Source organism: Embiotoca jacksoni, unplaced genomic scaffold (genome assembly GCF_022577435.1).
Source record: "Embiotoca jacksoni isolate LCO1_2020_lvr unplaced genomic scaffold, fEmbJac1.0.p SCAF_11, whole genome shotgun sequence".
Classification (NCBI taxonomy): Eukaryota; Metazoa; Chordata; class Actinopteri; family Embiotocidae; genus Embiotoca; species Embiotoca jacksoni.
Window position 1 is genome coordinate 12,315,145 of NW_027185241.1, and position 22,763 is coordinate 12,337,907.

The following is a 22,763-nucleotide window of genomic DNA, read 5'->3' on the forward strand; positions in this document are numbered from 1 at the left end:
CAGAGAAAGGATACATAATTATGTAATAATAATTTGTTATTTCAATAATTATAGGATTAAAGTAATTAAAGGAAGGCTACAAACTTTACACCGTGTAGAGGCTCTTATAATCAATCACGTGAGTGTCCTATTCAATACTTTATTAACACGGCCACTTGCACGCGTGCACACACACACACGCACACGCACACACACACATACACACACACACACACACACACACACACACACACACACACACACACACACACACACACACATGCACACACTGAGAGCACATAAGACAGAATTGATGGTGACTCCAGAAATAGTATCTTGAGGATCATCACCTCAACCAGTCAGGCCTCATGACTCAAACGTTCCCGCCCCTGCCTCCCCTGCTTTTCTCTGTGTCTTTTGCTCTTTGCTCTCTCCTCTCTTCCTCACCCATGTTCTCCATCTCTCGCGGGATGGTGACTCACCAACACACTGACTGTCTGAATCCCAATTTGAACAGTTGCAGGGATGAGAGGGCAGTGAGGCCATCATAGACACTGAATTAGATCACTGTTCACATTATGGTTTCCTGTCTGTGGGAGGCAGTTTGTAGTGGCTTTAATCAATCTTGTTTCAGGGTAACACAGTGAAGCCAAATGGCTAAATGGAAGTGAGGAGACTGTCTTTCCAAGACAGAAAGTCAGTTTTCTCTCTACCAGGACTGAAGCAGCTCAAGACAAGGGACCAGTTTCAAACTAAGGCTCTGAGGATGATTGCAAGATTTTGATTCGATGTCTAAATGTACCTGTTGCACGAATATTACCAATGTAAAAGCGAAGTTTAACTTAACACTCGCTAAAAATTTCACAAATTCCATTGCCTCAAAAGGTATTATCACAGTTCAAACATTTTTGATTTGGATTTGTTTTTGCTAAATTAGGTTAGTTATTCCATATTGAAGTGACAAAGTTAGAAACAGGAAGAAAACTGCCTACTGTATTTTTTTGTTTTTATTTTCTGGTAGCAGATACATATAAATAAACAAATATATGTTTGACATATCAACGATATAATGAAGAATTATGATATGGAAAAAATAAAGACTGAAAAAAATAAGACTTTCAAACTATAGTCATGATATAATTTATCTTATGATTCAGACACATACAGTGATACACATAGGATACTGTATTATACTCACTTAAAAAGTTAATTTTGCTTTGGAAAATACACAGACGTACCATACAAAACCATCTTTAAAAACAAGCTGCAAGCATGTTAAAAATAAATATAGAGTTTGGACTCAAACATTTAATGTATAAGTGTATTTTAATTTCCCAGCATCACTCACTACAGTGCTCACAAACAGTATAGCAACCCAACAGGTATCAATAGGTCCTAATGTAAAATAAGGATATATTTCAATAGAGTTTATTTAGTTTCTGTTTCAACGATGATAGTTATGTGTAATGTTTTGATGACATTTTTGTATTATTCAGCTGCCCGCCATTCAAAATATTACTTACTTGCTCAGCACTGTAAAGCTGCTTCTTTTAAGTGCAGCTTCTATGAGACCATCTAGAACAGTATCTGTGATTGCAGTGAACTACTTTTTAACTTTCTGTGAATTTTCTCTGCCACTGTAATTACTTTTAGATTGTACTATTTTCCACATTGCTCATTTTCTCTTTCCTTACTAATCATTCTCTTGTCTGCTTTTGTCGCTGTTCTCTTTATCATGCTCCTCTCCTTTCTCTCCATTTGTTGTGGCATCTTTGCTACTAGCTGAGTTTTCCTCCTCCACATCCAGCTCTGCTTCACTTTCCACCTCATCGTCTTCTCCACTGACCTCTCCATTCACCCTGTTCTCTTCTTCATGCGAATCTTTGGTTGCTCCCCCTTTTGTTCTGCTCACATCTTCATCCTGGTTACTGTTGCTACTGCTACTTCGACTGTTATCATTCTCTTTTGTCTCGTTATCTGACTGGATCTTCCCTGGTTCGTTGCCGTTCTCCGTCTTTTTCTGTCCCTCCCCCGTGTCTACATCATTAACGTGCTCCATACTGCTCTTCTCCCCCTTACCACTGCCTTTATCTCGCTTCTCTTCTTCAATATTTTTGTCGGGCTTCTTTTCACCCTCAATAGGTGTATGGTTTCCATCCTCTCTCTCTTTACTGTCTTGCGTCTTATCACTGTTAGTGCTGCTAGATCCCTGCTCCTCACTCTTAACCTCCTCCTTACTGTCCTCTGTGACCTCCCTCTTCACTTCTTCTTGTACCTCCGCCTCCTTCACCTCATTTGCTGCAGTTGCTTCTCCTTCTTTTCCATCATTTTGCTCATCGGTTTCCTTCTGCCCTTCTCCCTCTGTTTCACTGTTTGTCCCCTGGTTTTCCTTTTTGTCTTCTTTGCTTGTGGAAGCATCTTCTTCTGTGGTGTTTTCGGAAGCAACTGCCTCTTTCTCTCCGGCCTGTTGGCCTTTGTTCTCCTCTGTGGCTTTTGCATCTCCAGTGTCAAGTTTCTGCAATGCAGGACCAATACCACAGAGACATTACAGCTCTAAATAGTTGAACAGGCACACAGAATAATTGGATTGTTTACAAAAGTTCGGTCTGTGAAAAACACTTTTCTGAAAGAGAGTGGCAGTGCTGTTGGTGCTAGTGAGGCATCAGCATGTACAAATCAAGAGGGGCTGTACTTTTTCCTAAGACCCTTTTTAAGGCATGAAAATCAATAAGCAACAAGTAGTGTAGAAACAACAGGCATTTGAGCCTCCAAATGCCCCAGGGCTATACAGCTACTTTTCAAATAATAGGTATTAATGAATGTGTAATTACAAGCTAAATACATAATTGCATAGTTCTGCAATTGTATAGAATTAATTGGCTAATCAAACTAATTGTTCACATCACACATGGGTGTCATTTATATGAGCTCTGTCTGAAAGAATTCATGAAATAACACAGTCAATGAATATAAATATAATCTGTGTATATATATATATATATATATATATATATATTTATCTGGTAGAAAAAGAAAAAGAATCACATGCAACAAAGAATGAACCCACAACATTGCGACTCATTAAACTGAACGTACACCTACATCTCTATTCAATGATGTCATTTTTTTTAATGTTTATACCTCTTCAGCCAGCTGGTCCTGTTTTTTTTTGCCATTAGCGTTTCCATCATCAGCCTTTGATTCCAGCTCATCTGGGGACAGAAAGGTATTTTAACTGAGCAAATAAGTCAGACAGTAAGTGCGACTGATTTCACGGAAAGGTGTCTGATTCTTAAAAAAAAAAAATGTTAAAGCAAATTTCAATGTGATATTATGACATATAGAAAACCCCGCATCCCATCCTCATTTGTGATATTATGTCCTAAATGGGCTTTTTGGGCTCAGTATAAGATACAGTAAAGGTGCTGGTATCTTGGTGCAAATCCAATAAAATGACTCTATCTCACACTGGTAGAAGTAAACTTGACTTTTTGGGGCAAAATCAGACAAAAGAAAAATGAATGTCAATAGTGGCAAGTGGAATTCAGTTTTAAGGCTTCACAATGTAAAATTATATTGTCGCAAAACATATATATATTGCAAATACAATTAATTTGTGTCACCCAGATGAATATTACGTCACTTCTGCTGTGTGAAAGCTCACCCTTTTTTATTTTTTTTTGTCATGTGATTTTTCAGCTTAAGTGTTCCTTTATGTGCTCACTGCTCAGCTATTCAAAACCCTGAAACCTAAATTTCCCAGTCATAGCAAATTAATTCAATTCAGAAATCCATAAAATCTGTCCTATAAATAAGGGAGCTTTTATTCATCCTCCAGTGAGAGACTTGTTGAAATGATCCAGCTTTCATCCAGCAGCTGTGCAGTCAGGCTTGGACAAACACAGCACAAGAGGGACACCTGGTGGTGAAGAGGAACACCGCCCGAGACTGTTCATGGAAGTAAACAACTTCCCCCAGACAATGGACGTGTGCCAGAGAGAGCCAGTAAACACTTTACACGCTCATTCAGTGATCTAAATGTCAAACTGGATCACTAACATCTTCCTCATCATTGTTATTATCACCACTGCAGTAATCATCCCAATCATCACGACAGGTAAGGTAGACACTGTTCTACCTAGACCTTTTAGGAAGTACACAGTTCCATTAGAGATTCACACCACCAGTGCAAAGATTATTCTGCCTGAGGCACAATGTGCACGACAAACTTAAAACTACCAGATTGGTGGCACAAAAATACAAGAAAAACACTCGACCACTTGACCCCTAATAATTGTCCTCAAGATTAGTATCCATCTGTAAGACAATGTCTTTCAGATGCCCGCAGAGGAAACATCTGTCATCATTTAGTGTGTAAACAACTGCACCGTCCCGGCACTTAAATGAAGACATCATAGTGCAGCTCAATACCAGCTACACTCATTTCTATTGAAGCAATCAGCTCAGCAAAGCAGGTTTGTTGGAGTGCAAAATAAATATGGGGCTTTTTTCCGTTTCCATGCGAGCATATGCATCAAAGGCCTTGGAGTAATTAACCCTAAACATCATAAGAGGAATACAACTATACGCTCTGATAAACAACATAATTACACACTTGTTTTGAAACATTGGATGAGACTGAAATTTCCAATCAGAAATAAGCAGCAAGAGTGAGGAAAAAAACACAACAGTGTAATTAAAGCCTTTAATATCAGTTTCCCTTTCTACACATACCAGTTAAAGAAGAAAAATGACTCGGGTAGAGATTAGAAGAGTTTATGGAGACATTTAATGCATTTCAAATGCAAAACTGATTGAAGTTTAGCCATGGTGGGAGATGAAACGTTATGGTAATAATAACGGACCTCTTTAAGAATATTTTATGGAAATCACCCGCATTCATTAACAGTGAGGGCCGAACGATTGAGTGTAAGCAGTAAGCAGTGGATGAGCTGCTTCGACTCTAAACATTTTAACGTGATTTGAGGATGAGGCAGCGGCTCGTGAAAATGCTAAATCAAATTTAATACAATATTTAGAATCTCCTCTTCTTGCTCTTCATTAAATCCAGTAGATTTGGGTTCTGGCAGTGCAAATGTTTGGACAGTTTTGTGTGTGTGTGCAAAATGTGTGTCTTGACTTTTTTTTTTCATAATCAGGCGAACACACACATACTCCTTCTCACACTACTGGCACAAACACAGACAGAGCACACCCATGTTTCAGCATTAAAGCTCCATCTCATCCATCAGTATGAGGTAAAACAAGGATGCAACTGTAAGTGGGTATAATTACTCATATAAATGGCTCTTTCTGCCATCATCTTGGAAGGTAAAGTAATAAATGACTGTTGTTCTGGAGAAATGTAATAAAACACAACTGAAGATGAAGTGATAGCCTGGATGGATAATCTCCCACTCTTCAACTTCATCTTTGTTTATACACCAATACATTATTCTGCCTTACTGCTGCAACATTTTTGCTCAGATCAACCCAGAACCAGAACAACATCGTCAAATACCCACCATAGTAGATCTTTTTTGTATTTCATGTTCCGGCGTAAGGTACACTAACAGGTGTATCTTTTTACTTATGTAAGGGATTGCTGCAATTTTCTCTTGCAGAAGTTATAGCAATGGTTTTAAGCTTTACGGGGAGTTGGACATGTGAACAAACCTTTTCTTTTTGCTGAAAAGAATAAAAGAGCTACACTCTAATGTTGTTAGATGATGTTTAAAAGCTTCTCCACTCCTCCAGGAAGCCCTCTTGAGTTAAAGCCATTCAGCGCAATCAAGCTCTTGACTCTGCAGGACATCTGTACTAGGCCAGGGGAAGAATTTTTTTTTCACTGCAAATGGAACCACAAATAGGTTCATAGAGGATGTATGTGTGCTTTTGTGAAATCGCAATGCTGCAAATAATTTATTCAGATTTCTAGGATCAGTAAATGTTCTCAGTGGTATGAAACTTGCCTTGTGTTGACACGTTATTGTGAGTTTGCAATTTAAAAGGAGTGATGGAAATCAAAAAAATAAATCAGAACAACTAAAATGGAATATAATAGGAACAAATGCCCTTTACCTCTTTTGATTTGTTTTAGTTTTTCCAATGGATTCCTTGGAAAGGAAAGAAATAGTGAACAAAATCAAGCCTCTCAAGCCTAATAGGATACACATGTTTTATTACATCCTCTTTGTTGCTGATATTCATCACGAGACACTCAGGCATAATAATCCCTGACAGGTTGGTGTCTGCTTTCCAAGCATACTGGAAAGATGTGTTCTTGGAAATGCTGTGAAGTCAATGGTCTAGTTGCTGTGTAGCTTCACAGGAGCAGACTCTCTACCATCAAAGGAACTTCTCAGAAAGCATTACCAAAATGGCAGAGGTTGTAATTTTAAATCATAACATAGCTCCGCTTTGCACAGTATTGTATGCTCATAAACCGGAGCACAGACCAATTGTCGACATGGCCTCCACACGCCCATTCTACTTTCAGTGCAATAGTTCTACTGCAGATGTTGAACCAAACTATTGTACCATTATGTACTAAACCAAATTTCCAAAGCACAACTTCCCACTGCAGATCTCAACAACTTTTCTACATAACATAAAATTCACCAATTTAACCATGCAATAGCCTCAGTAAGAAGAAATAATAACAACATAAGGCTTTTTTCAAAATCAAAGAATACAACTCCATCTCTTGCCAGAAAAAGCACCACTTGGTGGCTAAAATACTAACTCTGACTCATCTTCTACATTAAAAGGTTAATCTGAAGCTATCAACGTGAGTCGTGTAATACGCATGGCCGTTTACTAAAGAAAAGCATGTCTTTGACATGCTTAGCGTCGTCTAGACATGAGAAGAGGATGTCACGTGATGGAAGTCATGTGACGAACATCACTCGACAAAGGTAAAGAGAAGAAGTACCAAAGGCTGCCGCAGTCTGCCTAAGGAGACAAGAGGGGTGGCTTGATAGTGTAAGTCATGGACTTAAAACTAGGATGACGGTTTTTTTTTTTATTACTATATCTAAGGTTTAGTTTTTTTATAACGCTAACCACTTAGGTTTCCACATGGTTTTTGACTGATGTGTCTGACGGTTTGCTCTTTTGGACTTTGTAGTCATTTCAAAATTTCACTCATTCTGCTTGCAAAAGATCTGTGACTGACGAATCAGAATTGGAAAGTTTCAAGCCAACATTAGCATTGTACTATGTTGGCGCTGAGCTAGGCAACCAACTTTATTTCTGAAATATTTAAATGATTAAAAGCAAATTTTTCCATCATTTTAATGTTATCTATAACTGTTGTTTGTAAAAAAAAAAAAAAAAAAAAAAAAAAAAAAAGACAAGAAATGACAAGCACTTGTAAGGCCGGTCAGCCAGACTATTGTCGACCATCAGGTGACGTCTCACAGACCACCGTTTACTAATCACTACTGTACTGGATTACATGAACTCTCAGATCTTGAAATACTACTTAATGTGCCTAAATAACTCCACACATCACTTCTTGTATAGCACCATACAGTACAGTACATTGCTCATTTACAGCCACTGGAATTAACCCACTCAGCAAATGCTTGAGTTATAGCGGGGTATAAAACAACATGGGCAGTAACTCTGAATTGCAATTATGAAATGTTGCCACTCAGCAAGTGTACTCCAGTCACTGACCAGGGTCCTGTTAAAACATTTAATAACTGCATGTGGCCAGCTACCGCGAGAGACACCCAGTTGGTGTTGAGTTTATAGTGATGTGACACACAGAAAAACAATCCGGCTGCTCAGTATAAAACATTAAAAGCTGATGACTAGACACTTTGTATCACTCTCATGCATACATACAGTATATGTTCATGTAATTTACAGGTTTATAAGGCGGAAGATCATACAGCATACGGCATACAGAGAATTATTAGATGTATAGGGTTGATAAAATCCCCTTGCTCTTTTATTCTGTAACGTAATATAAACACAATTTGATGTTTGTAAGGATTTGTAAATACTAAATTTGTGACTGAAATATGACCTCATAAATTCTATTAAAGGGGCACAAACACCAACAACACCAGATTCAGTTCACTTGTCATTAGGAGTACTCCTTTAGGCTAACTGTGAAGTACATTTTAAAATCCCCTCTGTAGCTGTGGAAAAAGCTTTTTCTCAAAGACATGCTATTTGAATTATGAGAATTGTAGGACCCAACTGTTTTGGAGCTTGATCCACACTGGGACCTAAACGTCAAAATATCTTGGCCTCTTTTGCAACAATTTTGACCTGTATTTTTTTTAAATGCAATGTCTCTTCTGAGTCCCACAGCTCTACGGGAATGCAAATCACTGGAGTATCCCTTGAAAGGTTATGGCGTATTTTTTTTTTCCGATACATCTTGAATGCACTAAAAACAGATACACTGATCTTTTTTATTCTGATTGTGCAGGCCATCTCCACTATGACATTTATTATGTAAAGTATTACTGTTCTATATCCTTTACATTAAGTTTTTTTTTTTCACAATTGCATCTGAATAAATAGATACCAAGCACTTTATCTGGAGTGAACTTTTTCAATAGAGAAAATTCCTCATATCTACTGTGTGCAGCCCTCCGCTTAGATAGCTTTGACATTAAATCAAAGGAAAAGCTCTGCTTAACAATGTTGCAGTCAGACAGGCAGAGTAATATTTATAAAGGTCATGGCTTCTGTTACATTTTTAAATAATTCATAGAGCTTGTTCTCTCTCACTTGTCTCACAGTTGCCGGAAATCTTACCTCCCAGTATCTTCATTATTTGAAAGTTTTAATCTGAATAGCTTAGGTCTAATCAGTGCAATATGAGCAGATATTAAAATCAGACTTTTTTTTCTTCTCAGCACCAAATAAATAAACATGACAGCATGCCCTAAACTGCAACTATCTTATATAAAAATGTTCTTAAGTCACTGAATATTGTTGGGTATTTAATGATTAAAACATTACTCATTGACCACCACAATTCTGTACTGTGCTGAAAGTGAGTGATTCACATCTTTTGTAAAATGCTTTCATGTTATATTTAGTCTTGAAATTCAACAAGACCAGAGGTTGTTTGTTCCTCGCCTCATATGCGACCAACAGGAGTGTTTCCAAGTGGCAACCCACCGTGACGTCACCCATCGGATTGTGAACTGCTGTTTTTAAGGCTCAAGTCTGGAACTCTGGTTGTCGGCACCTTGGTTTTTTGGAGCAAGAAGTGACCACATATGGACGAGCAGGGGAGGAGCAAGGATACTATTTGTGCTCATCTATCGCCAAAACTGACTGCATCCAAGGCATGTCAATCAATTAAGGCTTTGAGGCCCAATATCTAATGAATTATGGAATTATTTTCAGAGTGGCTGGCAGAGCACTAATCACTTCAGGGTGTTTTTGTAGATAGCCCCTAGCAGCCCTCAGTGGTATTGCACTTGAAGGCACTTCGGCATCGGCTTCTCTTTTCAGACCCGCAGACTACTCCCATATTTAATTAGCGCCCCAGGTTAGGTTTAGGCCCAAAATCCACTTGGTTAGGATAAGAGAAAGATAACAGTTTGGGTTGTGCATTATAGTTTCTACTGTATTTCCTTAAAGTTATACAACCTTAATCGTCATGGCAACAGTATATGTGGGTTTAAAAAAACGGTCTTAGCTGAACCCAAGTCTGCTAACGTTTCCAACCATCCACCCAAATCATATTATGACTTACATTATGTAGACATCATCTGAACTGCCTCACTTCTCTGGAACACCAGATTGGCAATACTTATACGATTTATTCGTTTTCGGAGAACAGTCTATCTAATTTACATTATTTGGACTAAAACTGGCTAAAGATAGAAATGCATAACATTTGAACATGTATGTTTAACTGCATTATAACTGACAGCAATGGACACAGCAACTTCCTAAGCCCAACACTAACACATGATGTAAACTTCAGATATCCACAAATGTCAGTTATTTACCCTTGCCATTTAGGTTGTATGTCAAAGCTGTTTCAGTGTCTGGGGCTGATACAAACCCCACACAGGCTGATGCTCCTATCACAACTACTCCGATGTGCGTCTACTGAGCTCAACGTCAAAAAAAAAGATTCTAAAACACGCAAAACAGACTAGATTAGAAGTGACAGACGTGAAGAATATTTGTGTCATTGAAAGTGTCACACATTACCCTAACCCTATATTTTGTATGTCACAGCCAGTAGTGTTGTATGTCACAGCTGAAACACTTGTTAACAGATTAATGTGACAGATTAGTACAGCTACCCTGCTCTTTAATCCAGTAATCCTGCATCAAAGGGTCATGAAGAACCTTTTTTTTTCCTGCTGTAGTGAAAAGAGGGAGATGAAAGCAAGGGGAGAATGAACGAGGGATAGACAAGGATGGCCGTGTTTCTGAAATATGACATACGAGCGTGTGCACAAATGCACATAAAAACCGGCATGCACATACTGTAATACACACGTAAATACTTTAAACGTAGTGCTCACAAACTACACTTTCTGCGAACTTTGCAAGGAGAAAAAAAAAAATGTTCTTTAAGAGTTGCCATCTCTCATCCCTCGCTGCTTAGCCTCTTTTTTTTTTTTTGACACGGGCACACGATTTAAGACACACAGCCTCTCTTTGTGTACATGTCTCCTGCCTCCCAATGCTGTTTGGAAACCTATTTCACTCTGACAGGCATTATAGATACATATGCTAACAGGGCTAATTCCCCAAGGCAGCATCACATTTTATGACACCAGAGGCAGAAGGGCTGATCTGGCTTGTCGGCTTGGCCGAATGCAAAGGTACGGATAAACACACACACGCACACACACACACACACACACACACGCGCGCGCGCGCGCGCGTGCACGCACGAATCTTTATTTCTCTCACATTCAACCTGCAAATAATACAAAGAATGTTTTAATTTAGATTTTTTTGAAACTGACTTTAAATGAAAGTCCCTTCAAGAATGTGCATCCTTCATGTAACATAAATTGAACTGGCTCCTGCTCCATTCAAAAATGGAGCCTAGTACATGAAAAGGAGGCAGGCGGCTATTCAGAACATGAGGTTTTGTGTAAAGTGGATGCCCTTGAGGTTTCAACACAAGCACTGACAGACTTATCTGGGGTATTTGGAACTCACCATCTTTAAACGTCTATATGTAAAACAAAAGACATGGAGAAATGTATTGAAGTACTGAGACTGCTCTGGAAGTGGACCAGTGCATTGCTGTTGTAAAATTTACTGCAAAATGTTACAGAGAGTAGAGATCCTGGAGCAGTCGTTTTTTTTTTTTTCCCATATTGATTGGTTTTAGGCTGCAAGCAATCCACCGTTTCCAAAAGATTTGCCATAGTATGGGAAAATACCACCAACTGCTCACCCCATTATGTGCACCTTTTCAAGTGCCCACAGAATAAAATATCTAATCAGCCAAACATGCGGCAGAAGCTCGATGTATTTAGGCATGTATTTGCGGTCAAGAACGTCTACTGGAGGTCAAACAAAGCATAAAAAAATAAGGGAAAATGGTAGTTTAAGTGACTTTGGACATGGCATGGTTGTTGGTGATAGACAGGCAAGTTTAAGTATTTCATAAACTAATGGTCTCTGGGATTTTCACGCACAGCCGTCTCTACGGTTTATGTAGAAAGGTGGTGCTTCTCTTGGTAAAAAATGTCTTGTTGATGACAGAGGTGTGACGAGAAGGGCCACACTGGCTCAAACTATTAGAAAGGCAACAGTGACTCAAATAACCACTCGTTACATAAAAAACTATGCAGAAGAACATCTCTGAATGGTTTCTTGAACATAACAATGAGTTCACTGGAATCAAATAGTCACCAGGTCTCAATCCAACAGAGCGCTGAATCAGCCTCACTTTTAGAACCCGGAAACTACGTCCACATTTATATACAGTGTATGGAACATACGTTAACAATATGCTGCATTACACTTACTCCATAAAATACTTGATGGCATAGAATACATATAACTTGTCACTACCCACCTCTGGTTTTATATAGTATACGAGGGGCATGTACAGGACATGTAAAGATTCAGATAATCAGTAGACTCCCCTTTTTCTATCTTTGCCTTTCCTCTCTCTCTCCTCTTGTGCATACCTTTCTGTCAGTCCTTCCTTCTTCAAGCACTAGGCTCTTTTGTTGATTTTCAGAGTAGCAGCAGTGGGCACAGGCAAGTAAAAATCTGCTTTGATGACTCTAAATGGAGAGATTATCCAAATGAAAGGCAATTATCCAAACCCCACCCATCCCTCTGCCCTTCAAAATCTCTGCGCTTTTTTTCTCTCCACCCAGTGCTAATGCTCCATCATCTCAGGCCACTCGTCATATTCACTATTTGAGTCCACTTGTATTCCTCTTTCTTCCCTTCTCCTTCCTCATAATGTTCTTCTGCCTCCACCATCTCAACCTTTTATTCCCACCTCTTTAACCTTCTCTTTTATCTCCCCTCCTCCTATTTCCATCACCTATACAAACACATATTTTTCTCGTTCTCCTTTATTCTTCTCCTTTTTCTCACTCCTGCTGCTTTTACTGCTTCTCTCCTCTCTTGTCAAGGGCGCCATTAATTGAATTGGTCACAAAGGCCCTTTAGGAAAGAGAACAGTGATAAACATCCTATTTCTATTTTGAGGTCAGCAACAACTGCTTATTGCTTCTGTACAAACAGAACATGAATGTGGTTCTAAAAGCAGAGGCTAACACAGATCGGATTGGACCAATAATTTAACTTAAAAGAGCTTCCGCAACATAGAACTATGTTGGGTGAAGCACAAGTCAGGGAGTATGCCTTGTTGGTTAAGTCTTTTAAGCCAAATGTCTTTGTTATAGTGAGTTCAAATTCATTCTGTGACCTTTGCTGCATGACTTGTCGCACCTCCTCCCCCATGTCTTTGCTGTCACTCACCGCTGTGTTCACTCTAATGAAGCAGAAAAGTTTGAGGCTCTACAATACACCAGACAGAAACTGCTGGAGTTATCCTCAGTCTGGCTCCCAGCAGCTGATAGACAGTGAATAATGGGGACTGGCGTAGCGACACACACACACATGGACATACACACAAAAACTAACGTTCCTGTCAAAACACAGCCAGGACAGAACAGAGGGAGAATCTCAAGTTACGGGGTCATCGTTTGTCTTTTTTCTTCTCTCTCTATCCTCTGCTTGCCTGTCTCAGTGCCTTTCAGTCTGAACATCTCTCTCTCTTTCTCTCTCTTTCTCCCTCTTTCCTCTCTCACCAATACATTTATAATGACATGACACCTTCATAATAATCTTTTGTTTTTGTTCCAATGTTCCAGCGCATCTGAGGTCTGAAGTGTGGGTTTCATGCTGTGTTCTTTCCACAGCCTCTGCCAGTCAGACAACTTTTTGGCTGTGTTCCTTTTGGCACCAGAGTTGGATGTGTTTACCTCATACCCAGCCGGGGCAGGATTTCCCTCCGGAGGAAAAGAACACCAAAAACACCTCTGTGCTATTGTGAGTCAGCATACAAAGGGAATAGGAAAACTGTCCTCCAACTGAGGATCTAAATATCATCACAACGCTCAACTCAGCTGGTCGAGAAATGCTAATGGCTACAAAACTCATTTATTTTTGAGCAGCCGATGGGTAGCTATGACAGCTTATGTTTACTTTTCACAAGCCAAATATAAAAATACAATTTTTGCATTGATTTGTTTTGGGAAAGGCAATGAACAAAAATAGTACAAATGCCCTTTGTAAACTACCATATCTAACATTAAGACAATTCAGCACCATGGACAGAGACAGACTAACTGCAATACAGAGACTACATTACATGCAGATGTCCCGCTCCGTAACAAAACAAATACGTAAAATTGTGTGTCTTGTTAACATGACAGCATTTGGACAAGATTTTATAGGTCAGACAGGGAAGAGGGCATAAGAACGTGAAATGCTCTCAAAGCCATTCAAACAATCTTCTCTCGTGCCTCGTTTAGTTTTCCGAGCTGTCTGTCTGTTAATTTAATTTTTGGTCAATGTCACCCAAGGGGACCAATAATGCAGCATGGTTTTCTGTGCCTGGAATATGACATGCCACCCAATCTGATGCAGGTGATTTAGAGGGTGACATTACAGGATGCAAATGTGTACATGCGCGCACAGACACAAACAAATACGCACACACGCGTGTTCTTCAATCCTGTCTTTTGCTGCCAAATGCCAGATCCCCTCAACCACAGACACACATTCTCCACGCTTCTTTGGGCTTCTGCTGTCAACTCTCCTGCCAGAGGAGAAAACAGGCAGCATCTATCAGGAGTCACAAGATGACGTCATGTGGTTCATACCAGAGAAAAAGTCGCAATAAGGCCAGCAGCAGTCTGCAGAAAAATCTATATTACTTTTAATGTAAAATACAATGAATAAAGTAGACAACATTTTTTTTTTAATTTTCTTAACACAATAATGAAAAACAGCTGTTGATGTCCTGAGTGAAAAAAAACAACCTCTAAATGTTGAGAAGAATGGCACCATTGGGGACAAAAGGAACAACTGAGGCAAAGTTTCTGGAGGACATAATAATATACTGATCACAAGCCCAGAAGATGACGTAATGTGTTTCTTGCAATAATGGTAAGTGTCATCATGCTAGACCTGCTTTCAATATTTCATGGTGTATCCTTTGCAGAGCAACAGTGCCACTATGTGGGCATTTAAAAGTGGAGCAGGTTGCAGAGGATGGCAAATACTACACATTACATCCTATACCTCATCATGTCAACAGTACATAAGCCCTCTTTGAGAAACATGAAATGATATGCAGACATGAAGAGGCAGGGTTGTAATTACTTTAGGATATTGCAAGTGTATAAAATAAATACTGAATACAGAGACTACTGATGATAAAGAATTGAATTACAGGAGGTAATTGTTGCAGCCACAACTCACCCTAATGTTTGACTAATTTCTCAAATATCCTTAAGCAACCTGTCATCAGACTGAATATGGTACTGCTGACCTCCAAAGCTGCACCCATACTGTAACTGTAAAGCCACCATTATATCAGCAGGTGTAACTACATGTCACTCTTTTTCAAACTGATTTATTGATTGTTTGTATTACCGTTGTCCGATGTGCCGAGAGTCAAGCTTTGTCCACTCCTCCTCGTCCTGAGGGAGAGCAGTCTGGCCTGAGAGATCTCCCTTACAATGGAAGACAGGTGTTCCCTGTTGTTGCTGCTGTGGCTTGGAGGACAGGCCTTGGACTCTCCATCTCCACTATCACTGCACCGAAGCATAGACTTACTCTGCAGGTAGTGGAAGTCAAATTTTTGTCAGTAAGAAACTTGTGAAACTAAAGACCAACAATAAAGATGTATGCATGGAAATAGAAAACAGATTGTACATAATATTCTGAGACATCTTCCCAATAAATTGCATCTGTTGATCTAAAGCCCTTAGACTGGAATTTTGACATGAGTTTTACATGGTATATTTAGACCAGCGATTGTGGAAGTTAAAGGATGTTGGACAAACGATTTATTCACAAATTTAATTTCCTGTCTCCAACTGTGGGATTGTAAAATATCATCTAAATAATGAATGCAAAAGGGGCATGCAATTCTTACATTTTCACTTTGCTTTGAGAATCTGTAGATGGGCGGTAGCGAGTAAGCTTTCATTCTGCAAATAAAACGGACCAAAAAAATAATTGTACTTACTTAATTTGAACACTGATTCATCAACATGGGCACCAGATATAAGCCACTAATTACGACAACTTTTAAAACCCTTTATAGATATAATTATTCAAACAAAAATTGTTGCGCTATACCATTTTGGTAAATCAGATCAGTTCATAGTGAAACTAATAGAAAATATAATATTTTTAAAAAGGACAGAACAAAACCAAGGAACCGGGGGATGTAGCTTCCACGAGACTTAAAAAAAATACTAGCCCTGAAGGAGTGATTAGTTGTCACACTGCACATACAAACACAAACTGAACGGTCTCCAAGAAGCATCCCTTGAAGCCATAGTATTCCATTTTTAACTTTCCACACAACTCTTTAGGAAGGACTTATAGGACTGACTGATACTAATACTGTGTATGATTTAATGCTGTCCCTGCTAAAATGAATACATAAATAGATGTTAAAGGTTTTATATGAATACATGCGCACAAACTGTACTGCTTCTTTTTTTTTTAATGTAGAATATACTTAGAAGCAACATTTCCAAATTCTCTGTTTGTGCACTTTTGTTTTTTCATATCTCTATTGTAGGATTGATATGAGTGCAAATAAGAAATAAAAGAATTTTCAAAGGTAGCTGATAATGACATTATTTTGCATGTTGTAGAGTTGTATGGCAGAGGGCAAAAAGTAGGACAACCTCTTTGCAATGCCTTTCTGAATACAATCCAGAAATACATCCATTCTGTTCTGAAAGTGACTTAAACTGTTTTTGTTTTTTTTAAATATTTCAATAACAGCAACATAATCAAAACTGCAGATATGTCAGTGATAAATGAAAGTCTGAATTTTCAATCAAGTTGTCAACCCTCACACAACATGTTAGTATAGTTTCCAAAGTGCAGGGCTTACCCTTTGACCCTCCTTGTCCCTCTGGGTTTGTTGAAGAGTAAGTCACTGTAGGGAAGCTTCTTAAACCTTTCTCTTCCCACAGCCACATAAAGCTGACCGCTCTCCAGCTGATTCCCATCCGTCACCTGGAGGCCTGCATAGGTGAAGAGACTAGAACACACAAAGAAACTCAGAAGCGTCGTGGTTTCCATCATGTATTCACACCACTACATCAGAACAAGACACACTTAAGTTGTTGAATGCTCTCCTAATCACCATATAATCATTACTGAGCTAATTGGAAGCATTAGGCACACCGTTTTTTTTTTGTTTTTTTTTTACCAATAAACAAGAGAAAATATATTCAAAAACACATTTGTTGAGGAATAATGAATGCATTTATGTTAAATCCATGCAAGTTTATGCATTAAAGTAAAAAAAAAAAAAAAAAAACGAATGAGATCATCTGCTACAGTGTAATGGAAGAACATGTGGTGTAAGTCTGAAGTTAATAAATATAGACAGAGTTCATATCAAAAAGTGTGGAAACAAATACAGTCTATACGTGCATTTAAAACAAAAGTGATACCATCGCACTCCACCCAGGACTCTCAAACCCATCTTCTCTGTGATCATTTCTAGTATTCCGTCGAACTGGGCCAGCATCCTCTGGTGGATCAGCAGCCTCATTGCAGGGTTTAACACGTCACCATTGGCTACCACACTGAGTAAAGAAAAGAAGAAAACACACTTGGTTGAAGTAAACATTGACAAAGACTTGATTCCCTTGCCAAGTATGCAAATTCCTCTGAGTTCAGGAATCCTTGACATTATCTTCCACATGTGTAAAAAAAATCGAAACCAGGGTTGATGCTGACTTGTATATAGTATCATACACAAATGCAGAGATGAATTAAGACGTATTTGCAAATGAATTTGAAAACTCAGCAGACAAAATCATTCGGTGTGACAAAACAATGAAAGATGTGAGTGTGAAACAAGAGAAAATTGAGCTTACAATATTGTGCATGGCTCTTTGATGGGTTTCAGGAATCGAGCTGACACCATGATCCTATTAAGTGGTGGCAGTTTGGCCTGAAAAAGGGGGATAAGATACAGTCAAAAAAAATCGGCAAGTACATATGTCAAACATTCAGTAACATCCTTTGAAATAATCTGTTCTGGGTTATGAAGGTCAAAGCAGATGTAAAAATTGGAGTCTCATTTCTGTATTGTGATAACAGGAAATGCAGGACTCTTCTGAAAGCTTGTTAGCAGATCAGCGCATCCACATGGGATCTGAGGACAGCTGGAGGCTCAGAACAACAGACCTTTATGAACTTTAGGGACTTTTGCTTTAGGGACCAACTCTAACGCCACAGTTTAATCCAGTTGGCACGGGCAACATTTAAGTTAACTCTGGAGCCTAAATTTAGCTGCCCATGCAGGACAGTCAGCAGGGATCATAAAGTACAACCTGAAGACCCAGAGCTGCTTGGAGAACCAGAACCACGGGGAGCAACAGTTTTGAGGGAGCATTATGTGCATATTGTAGGCAATATTTCATACCTTTAAAAAAATATCTCTTATCTTTAGTACTGTTTTCAGCAAACCAAGGCTCAAAACAAAGATTGCGTGACATCAAAAGCTTCTACCCCGAAGCTTCTACGCCTTTTGTACACGTTAAAAGAATCTGTCTCTGATCTCTGTGACAGCAAAAGAAAGAGCCCTCTGTGATCCTTTAAAGTCTCAGAGAGCTCTGCAGGTCGTGTCCCATAACACCTGTAACCCACTGTGACTCGAAGACTAAGATTTGGGTCCTATGAGAGAACGAGATAAGGGAGGAGGCGTATTGACAGTCTTCTGGGGTCTATGAGTGCAACCTGGCAAAGGGGGTGCGAGGGACAGAAGAACAAGTAAAAAAAAAAAAGACAAAAGAATGATTTCAAAAACAAAGAGTGGGACATGTTTCGAGGTATAGCAGGCCAGTACACATACACATCACATTAAATACTACAAAGTGTTATTTTGTCCCTTCTATTTGAATGAACTGAGTTGACAAAATATTAGGAACACTTTTCAGTATAACCCTGTGGAGTTCAACAGGACAGTCTCCAAAATCACCATTAAAATAAATTCACACTTCTCTCAATCAGACAGAATAACTATTGAACATTATAATCCTCTTGAAAGCAGGATATATGGCTCGGTTTTTTTTTAATTAGAATGTATGCTTCACCTGTCAATGGTTTGAATGTTATGAATACATATAGTTATGACAACATAGTATACTACAAAACCACAGAGACAGACACTACCCACCTGGCTAGTAACCAATCCACGCCAGGAACAAACAGAAACAAGCAAGGCAAATTAGTATAAATCAGTCTCTACGGAGCGATCAGACGCACACGTTTTGTTTTTCCTATTGGCAGTTATTTTTTATTAGCACCTTATCTTTCATTGTACAGCAAGCAAAAAGTCCCCTCCGGCTTGTTTTAGTGTGCTTATACACATTCCACTTGGCAACGAGCAAGTGAAGGGAAACACCGTGTACTTTTAATGCAGCTTATACTCTTCACTACATCTCACGCCCTCTCGAGTCCATCCAGAGTGTGCACATGCCACGTGCAGTTAAATCAAGTCAGAATTTATGACTTTTTTGTACAACAGGGTGCTGCGTCTTAACTGGTGCTAGAAATCACTATGAGCAAAATTCATCTCAATTAAACAAACTAACATTACTGTTTATTCAAAGCAGCAGGTCTGAGCGCTGCTTCGAGTGGGTAGTCTCAAATGCATCCAATCAAACATAGAGCAACAGAAAAAGCATATTTCAAGGAGAAAGGGAAATATAAGAGCATATTTATGGAAAGGACTGTTTTTAGAAGGAGGATCCAGAGCTGTGTTCAAAACAAACCGCATTTAGAATTGTACATTTAAAGCAGTAACCTTAACTCTGCATTAGTTCATCCTGTAATGCTCCAAAAATCAATAAGGACAACAAATTAACTTAGAAACCATCCAGCCCGTGAAGAGTTCTCAGCATTACTTGAGCCAATCAGGCAGGTTAAGTGTGTGTGTGTGTGTGTGTGTGTGTGTGTGTGTGTGTGTGTGTGTGTGTGTGTGTGTGTGTGTGTGTGTGTGTGTGTGTGTGTGTGTGTGTGTGTGGGGGGGGGGGGGGGAGAGAGGGAGGGGGGTTCTTGTAAACTAAATTGGCTCTTTAAATGCTCGACATGCAGCAACAGCAGCAACAACAGGCCCTTAAGGTTATCTGTGATGACAACAGTTCTTGCTATCATTCATGAGGCAAAAGTCGAACACAAAGAGTATCAGTGTACGCTGGCAAAAGACCGGAGCACCCTATTATTTTCTCTGATTACAATTAGCATGTCAAAGTTTTTGTTGTTGTTTTTTGACATATTGCCCCCATAACAATGTAGATTAAGTTATTAAGGTTTGGTGTATTGGGTACTATTACACGTATTAAATTTGACCATTAAACAAATTGCAGGTTCTCTTCATGTGGAAAGAGGACCTGCAGTTGACTTTCAAAATACATGAGCCAGTGAGCTGCCTGACTTTAAGCTGTTCTTGCTTTGGCTGTGACTTCATACCTGGTGATTAAAGATGCATAGAAAGGAGGGATGATTATGATCCATAAATCAATAATGCATGGCCACTGAGACAACAACAAAGTGTTTCTTCACAGAGAACAACACAGGAGGAATACTAAACATTACACCTTGCTTAAAAGTTCTTTATAAAATCTTTACACTGTGGGTGTTCCCAAATCATCATGTATTGTGTATTTAGTGGCCGTTTCAAACGTTGAAAACTTGGATGAAGGACGAGTGTTGTGGTTGAAGTCCTACCTCAAAAACAGAGCCAGTGAAAGGTTTCATTAATGTCTTAAAATAAAGCTAAAGTAATGCATGAAAACAAAAGCAATTTAAATACACATTACAACATGGTTCCTAAATCAAAGAGATTATATTACGTTTAAAAAAATCCAGAGTTAGGACTTTCACTGTGACTGCCATGTTTTCATTAAAGAGGTAATGACTTAGAAGGCCGACTGCATTTGTGTCAGGCTCCTACGACTACTGACAGCACGGTACAATCCCACTTAAATCAGGCAAGAGTAGCTGGACTTCTCACTGTATTACCAAAGTGAGAGTGGAAGCTGACAGCCTTCACTAACAAGAGTATATGTGAGGCTGCACCCCTCGACTGTCTGGATTATCAACAATGTTAACTGTGTAATCTATAGTGCAGTGGTGATAATTATGAATTCTTTCTAACAGCATGGCCGCTTGTTTGAATTGGATGGATTCACAAACCGTTTGCTGTGATGCACCCCACAGTCACACTAAGATTTGAGCCTAAATGTTTTACCACATTCAACAGAAACTTGCCTTTCCCTACTAACTTAACACATTATTGACTCTCTGACAGGACACTTGCTTACGTCAGCAACACTTTTGCCTTACCTGTATTGGAAGAGTCTGCATCATCCTCTTCTTTCTGGAGCCAATCTGTAGGTAACTGCAAACAAAGCATAAAGTGAAGTAAGCCGGAGTTAATCATACATTCTACTGTAATGCACAACTTAGTATTGTACCAAAAATATGCAAATGTATTTATTGTAAGAAAACATTTAGATGGTGAATTATTTGTGCATTTTTCATCTCTTGCAACAGCACTGATTTTCCACCCAATTCCTCCGAGTATTGAAGCAACAATGTGGTATGCTGTGAGAAGGACAATAGGATGATGCTGTGCAGCAGAAGGTACCCACATCATCCCCTGGATATTTACTGTAAACATACAGCAACATGGAGACGGTAAACAGATTTCACTTTCCAACTCAACTGCATCACTCACCACACTCTCACATTCAATTAAAAAGTGGAAACACAAATCTGATTATGTGTTTATTTTTAGGCCAGGGCAAAGCACCTCTACAGTACTGATCCCATTTTCCTCATGCTGGGACTCAGCACTGTTCGTAAAACTGTTGAGTCACATTAACTTCAAGACCATTTCTCAGTTAACAGGTCGCATGTTTAGTGCCTAATTTTATATAGGCTATATAAATAGACAACAGCAGGTTGGCCACATTGGCTGTGAAACCAAGTCAGTATATTTCAAAAGAGATTTTAATTACTTACAGTCACCACTATGAATTACAAGCATGGCCTCCTGCAAGGCAACGATTTAAGATAAATCTGCTAATCAACAGTTGGATGTAAAACAACGGTATTTACGGATATGTAAACATTCTCTTACGCTCATTGTGATATCAGATATGTATTGCCTGACCACACGTGAGTTTGTTCTTACTCTAGCTTTTTGAATCTCTCCTTCCCGGCAGCGACGTACTGCTCCCCACTCTGCAGACTCTCCAAGCAGTCCACTTTGTGACCTCCTCTCGGTGTGTAGATGTTTCTCACCGCTCCAAACGGGGCTTGTATACCGCCGGTCACCTCTCTCAGCAAAGTCTCAAAAGTGCACACCCTCTTCTGGTTTATCACTATCCGACGAGCCTCGTAGTACGGGTCACCGTTTCGGAACATGAAAAGGTTTTTCACCACGGGCTGCGACAGAAAGTTTGGCTTCTCCGAGCTCATATTTACGCGTAAAACCGAGCTGGCGCGCGACGGAGAGATACGTTTGTTATAGTGACCGTACAACAGGTTGACCCCAATTGCCCCAGAAAGGCGTATAGGCCATTATAATGTCATTAGAGCTGGTCCATTCAGGCCAAATGTTAAAGGCTGAGTGGAACAACACAATACGGCACGCAGTTCGTCGATCAGCAGTTCAAGGGCAAAAGACTACCCATAGTACAGGAGGAGGTTACTGATTAAAAACGTGACCACATGCACAAAAGCGTTCCAGCGTTATGAACGCCAACTACCCATAATGTTTTGCAGGATCTATATCCGCTACAAAGGAAACAGTGCAACCGCCAACGCGTGTGCACTGCTACGCCGCAGGTGATGGTAATAGCCAAATGGGTGTGTGTAGTTCCCCCACCCTGCAGGCTGGGTATCAAGGGAGCTCATCTGTTGGGATGTATCTATGGGAACAAGCCGCTGTTATCTCGCCAATTACGCGGCACCTCACACCGTAATCACCAGGTAGTTATTCATTAACGGGATGAAAAACAAAA

General features: G+C 39.4%; 1 protein-coding gene across 1 annotated transcript; it reads right to left on the reverse strand.

Moving 5' to 3' along the window:
• Positions 1 to 1,033: 1,033 nt before the first annotated feature.
• On the reverse strand, positions 1,034 to 22,499 carry LOC138194455 (doublecortin domain-containing protein 2-like). Its single transcript, XM_069143206.1, has 9 exons — positions 21,932 to 22,499; positions 21,079 to 21,133; positions 17,604 to 17,680; positions 17,175 to 17,309; positions 16,607 to 16,756; positions 15,629 to 15,683; positions 15,124 to 15,307; positions 3,121 to 3,191; positions 1,034 to 2,494 (listed from the first exon to the last, which is right to left on the reverse strand). The coding sequence occupies exons 1-9, from the start codon at positions 22,216 to 22,218 to the stop codon at positions 1,673 to 1,675; spliced, it is 1,836 nt and encodes a 611-aa protein (XP_068999307.1). The 5' UTR covers positions 22,219 to 22,499; the 3' UTR covers positions 1,034 to 1,672.
• Between the last annotated feature and the right edge of the window lie 264 nt (positions 22,500 to 22,763).

What these genes read in the sequence shown, in the direction of transcription:
- LOC138194455 (XM_069143206.1), bottom strand. Translation starts at nt 22,218, where the DNA reads ATGAGCTCGGAGAAGCCAAACTTTCTGTCGCAGCCCGTGGTGAAAAAC. An exon ending in GAGAGATTCAAAAAGCTAGA is followed by an intron (nt 21,134 to 21,931) that starts GTAAGAACAAAC and finishes CTTTGTTTGCAG; the next exon opens with TTACCTACAGATTGGCTCCA. An exon ending in TGCAGACTCTTCCAATACAG is followed by an intron (nt 17,681 to 21,078) that starts GTAAGGCAAAAG and finishes CCCCTTTTTCAG; the next exon opens with GCCAAACTGCCACCACTTAA.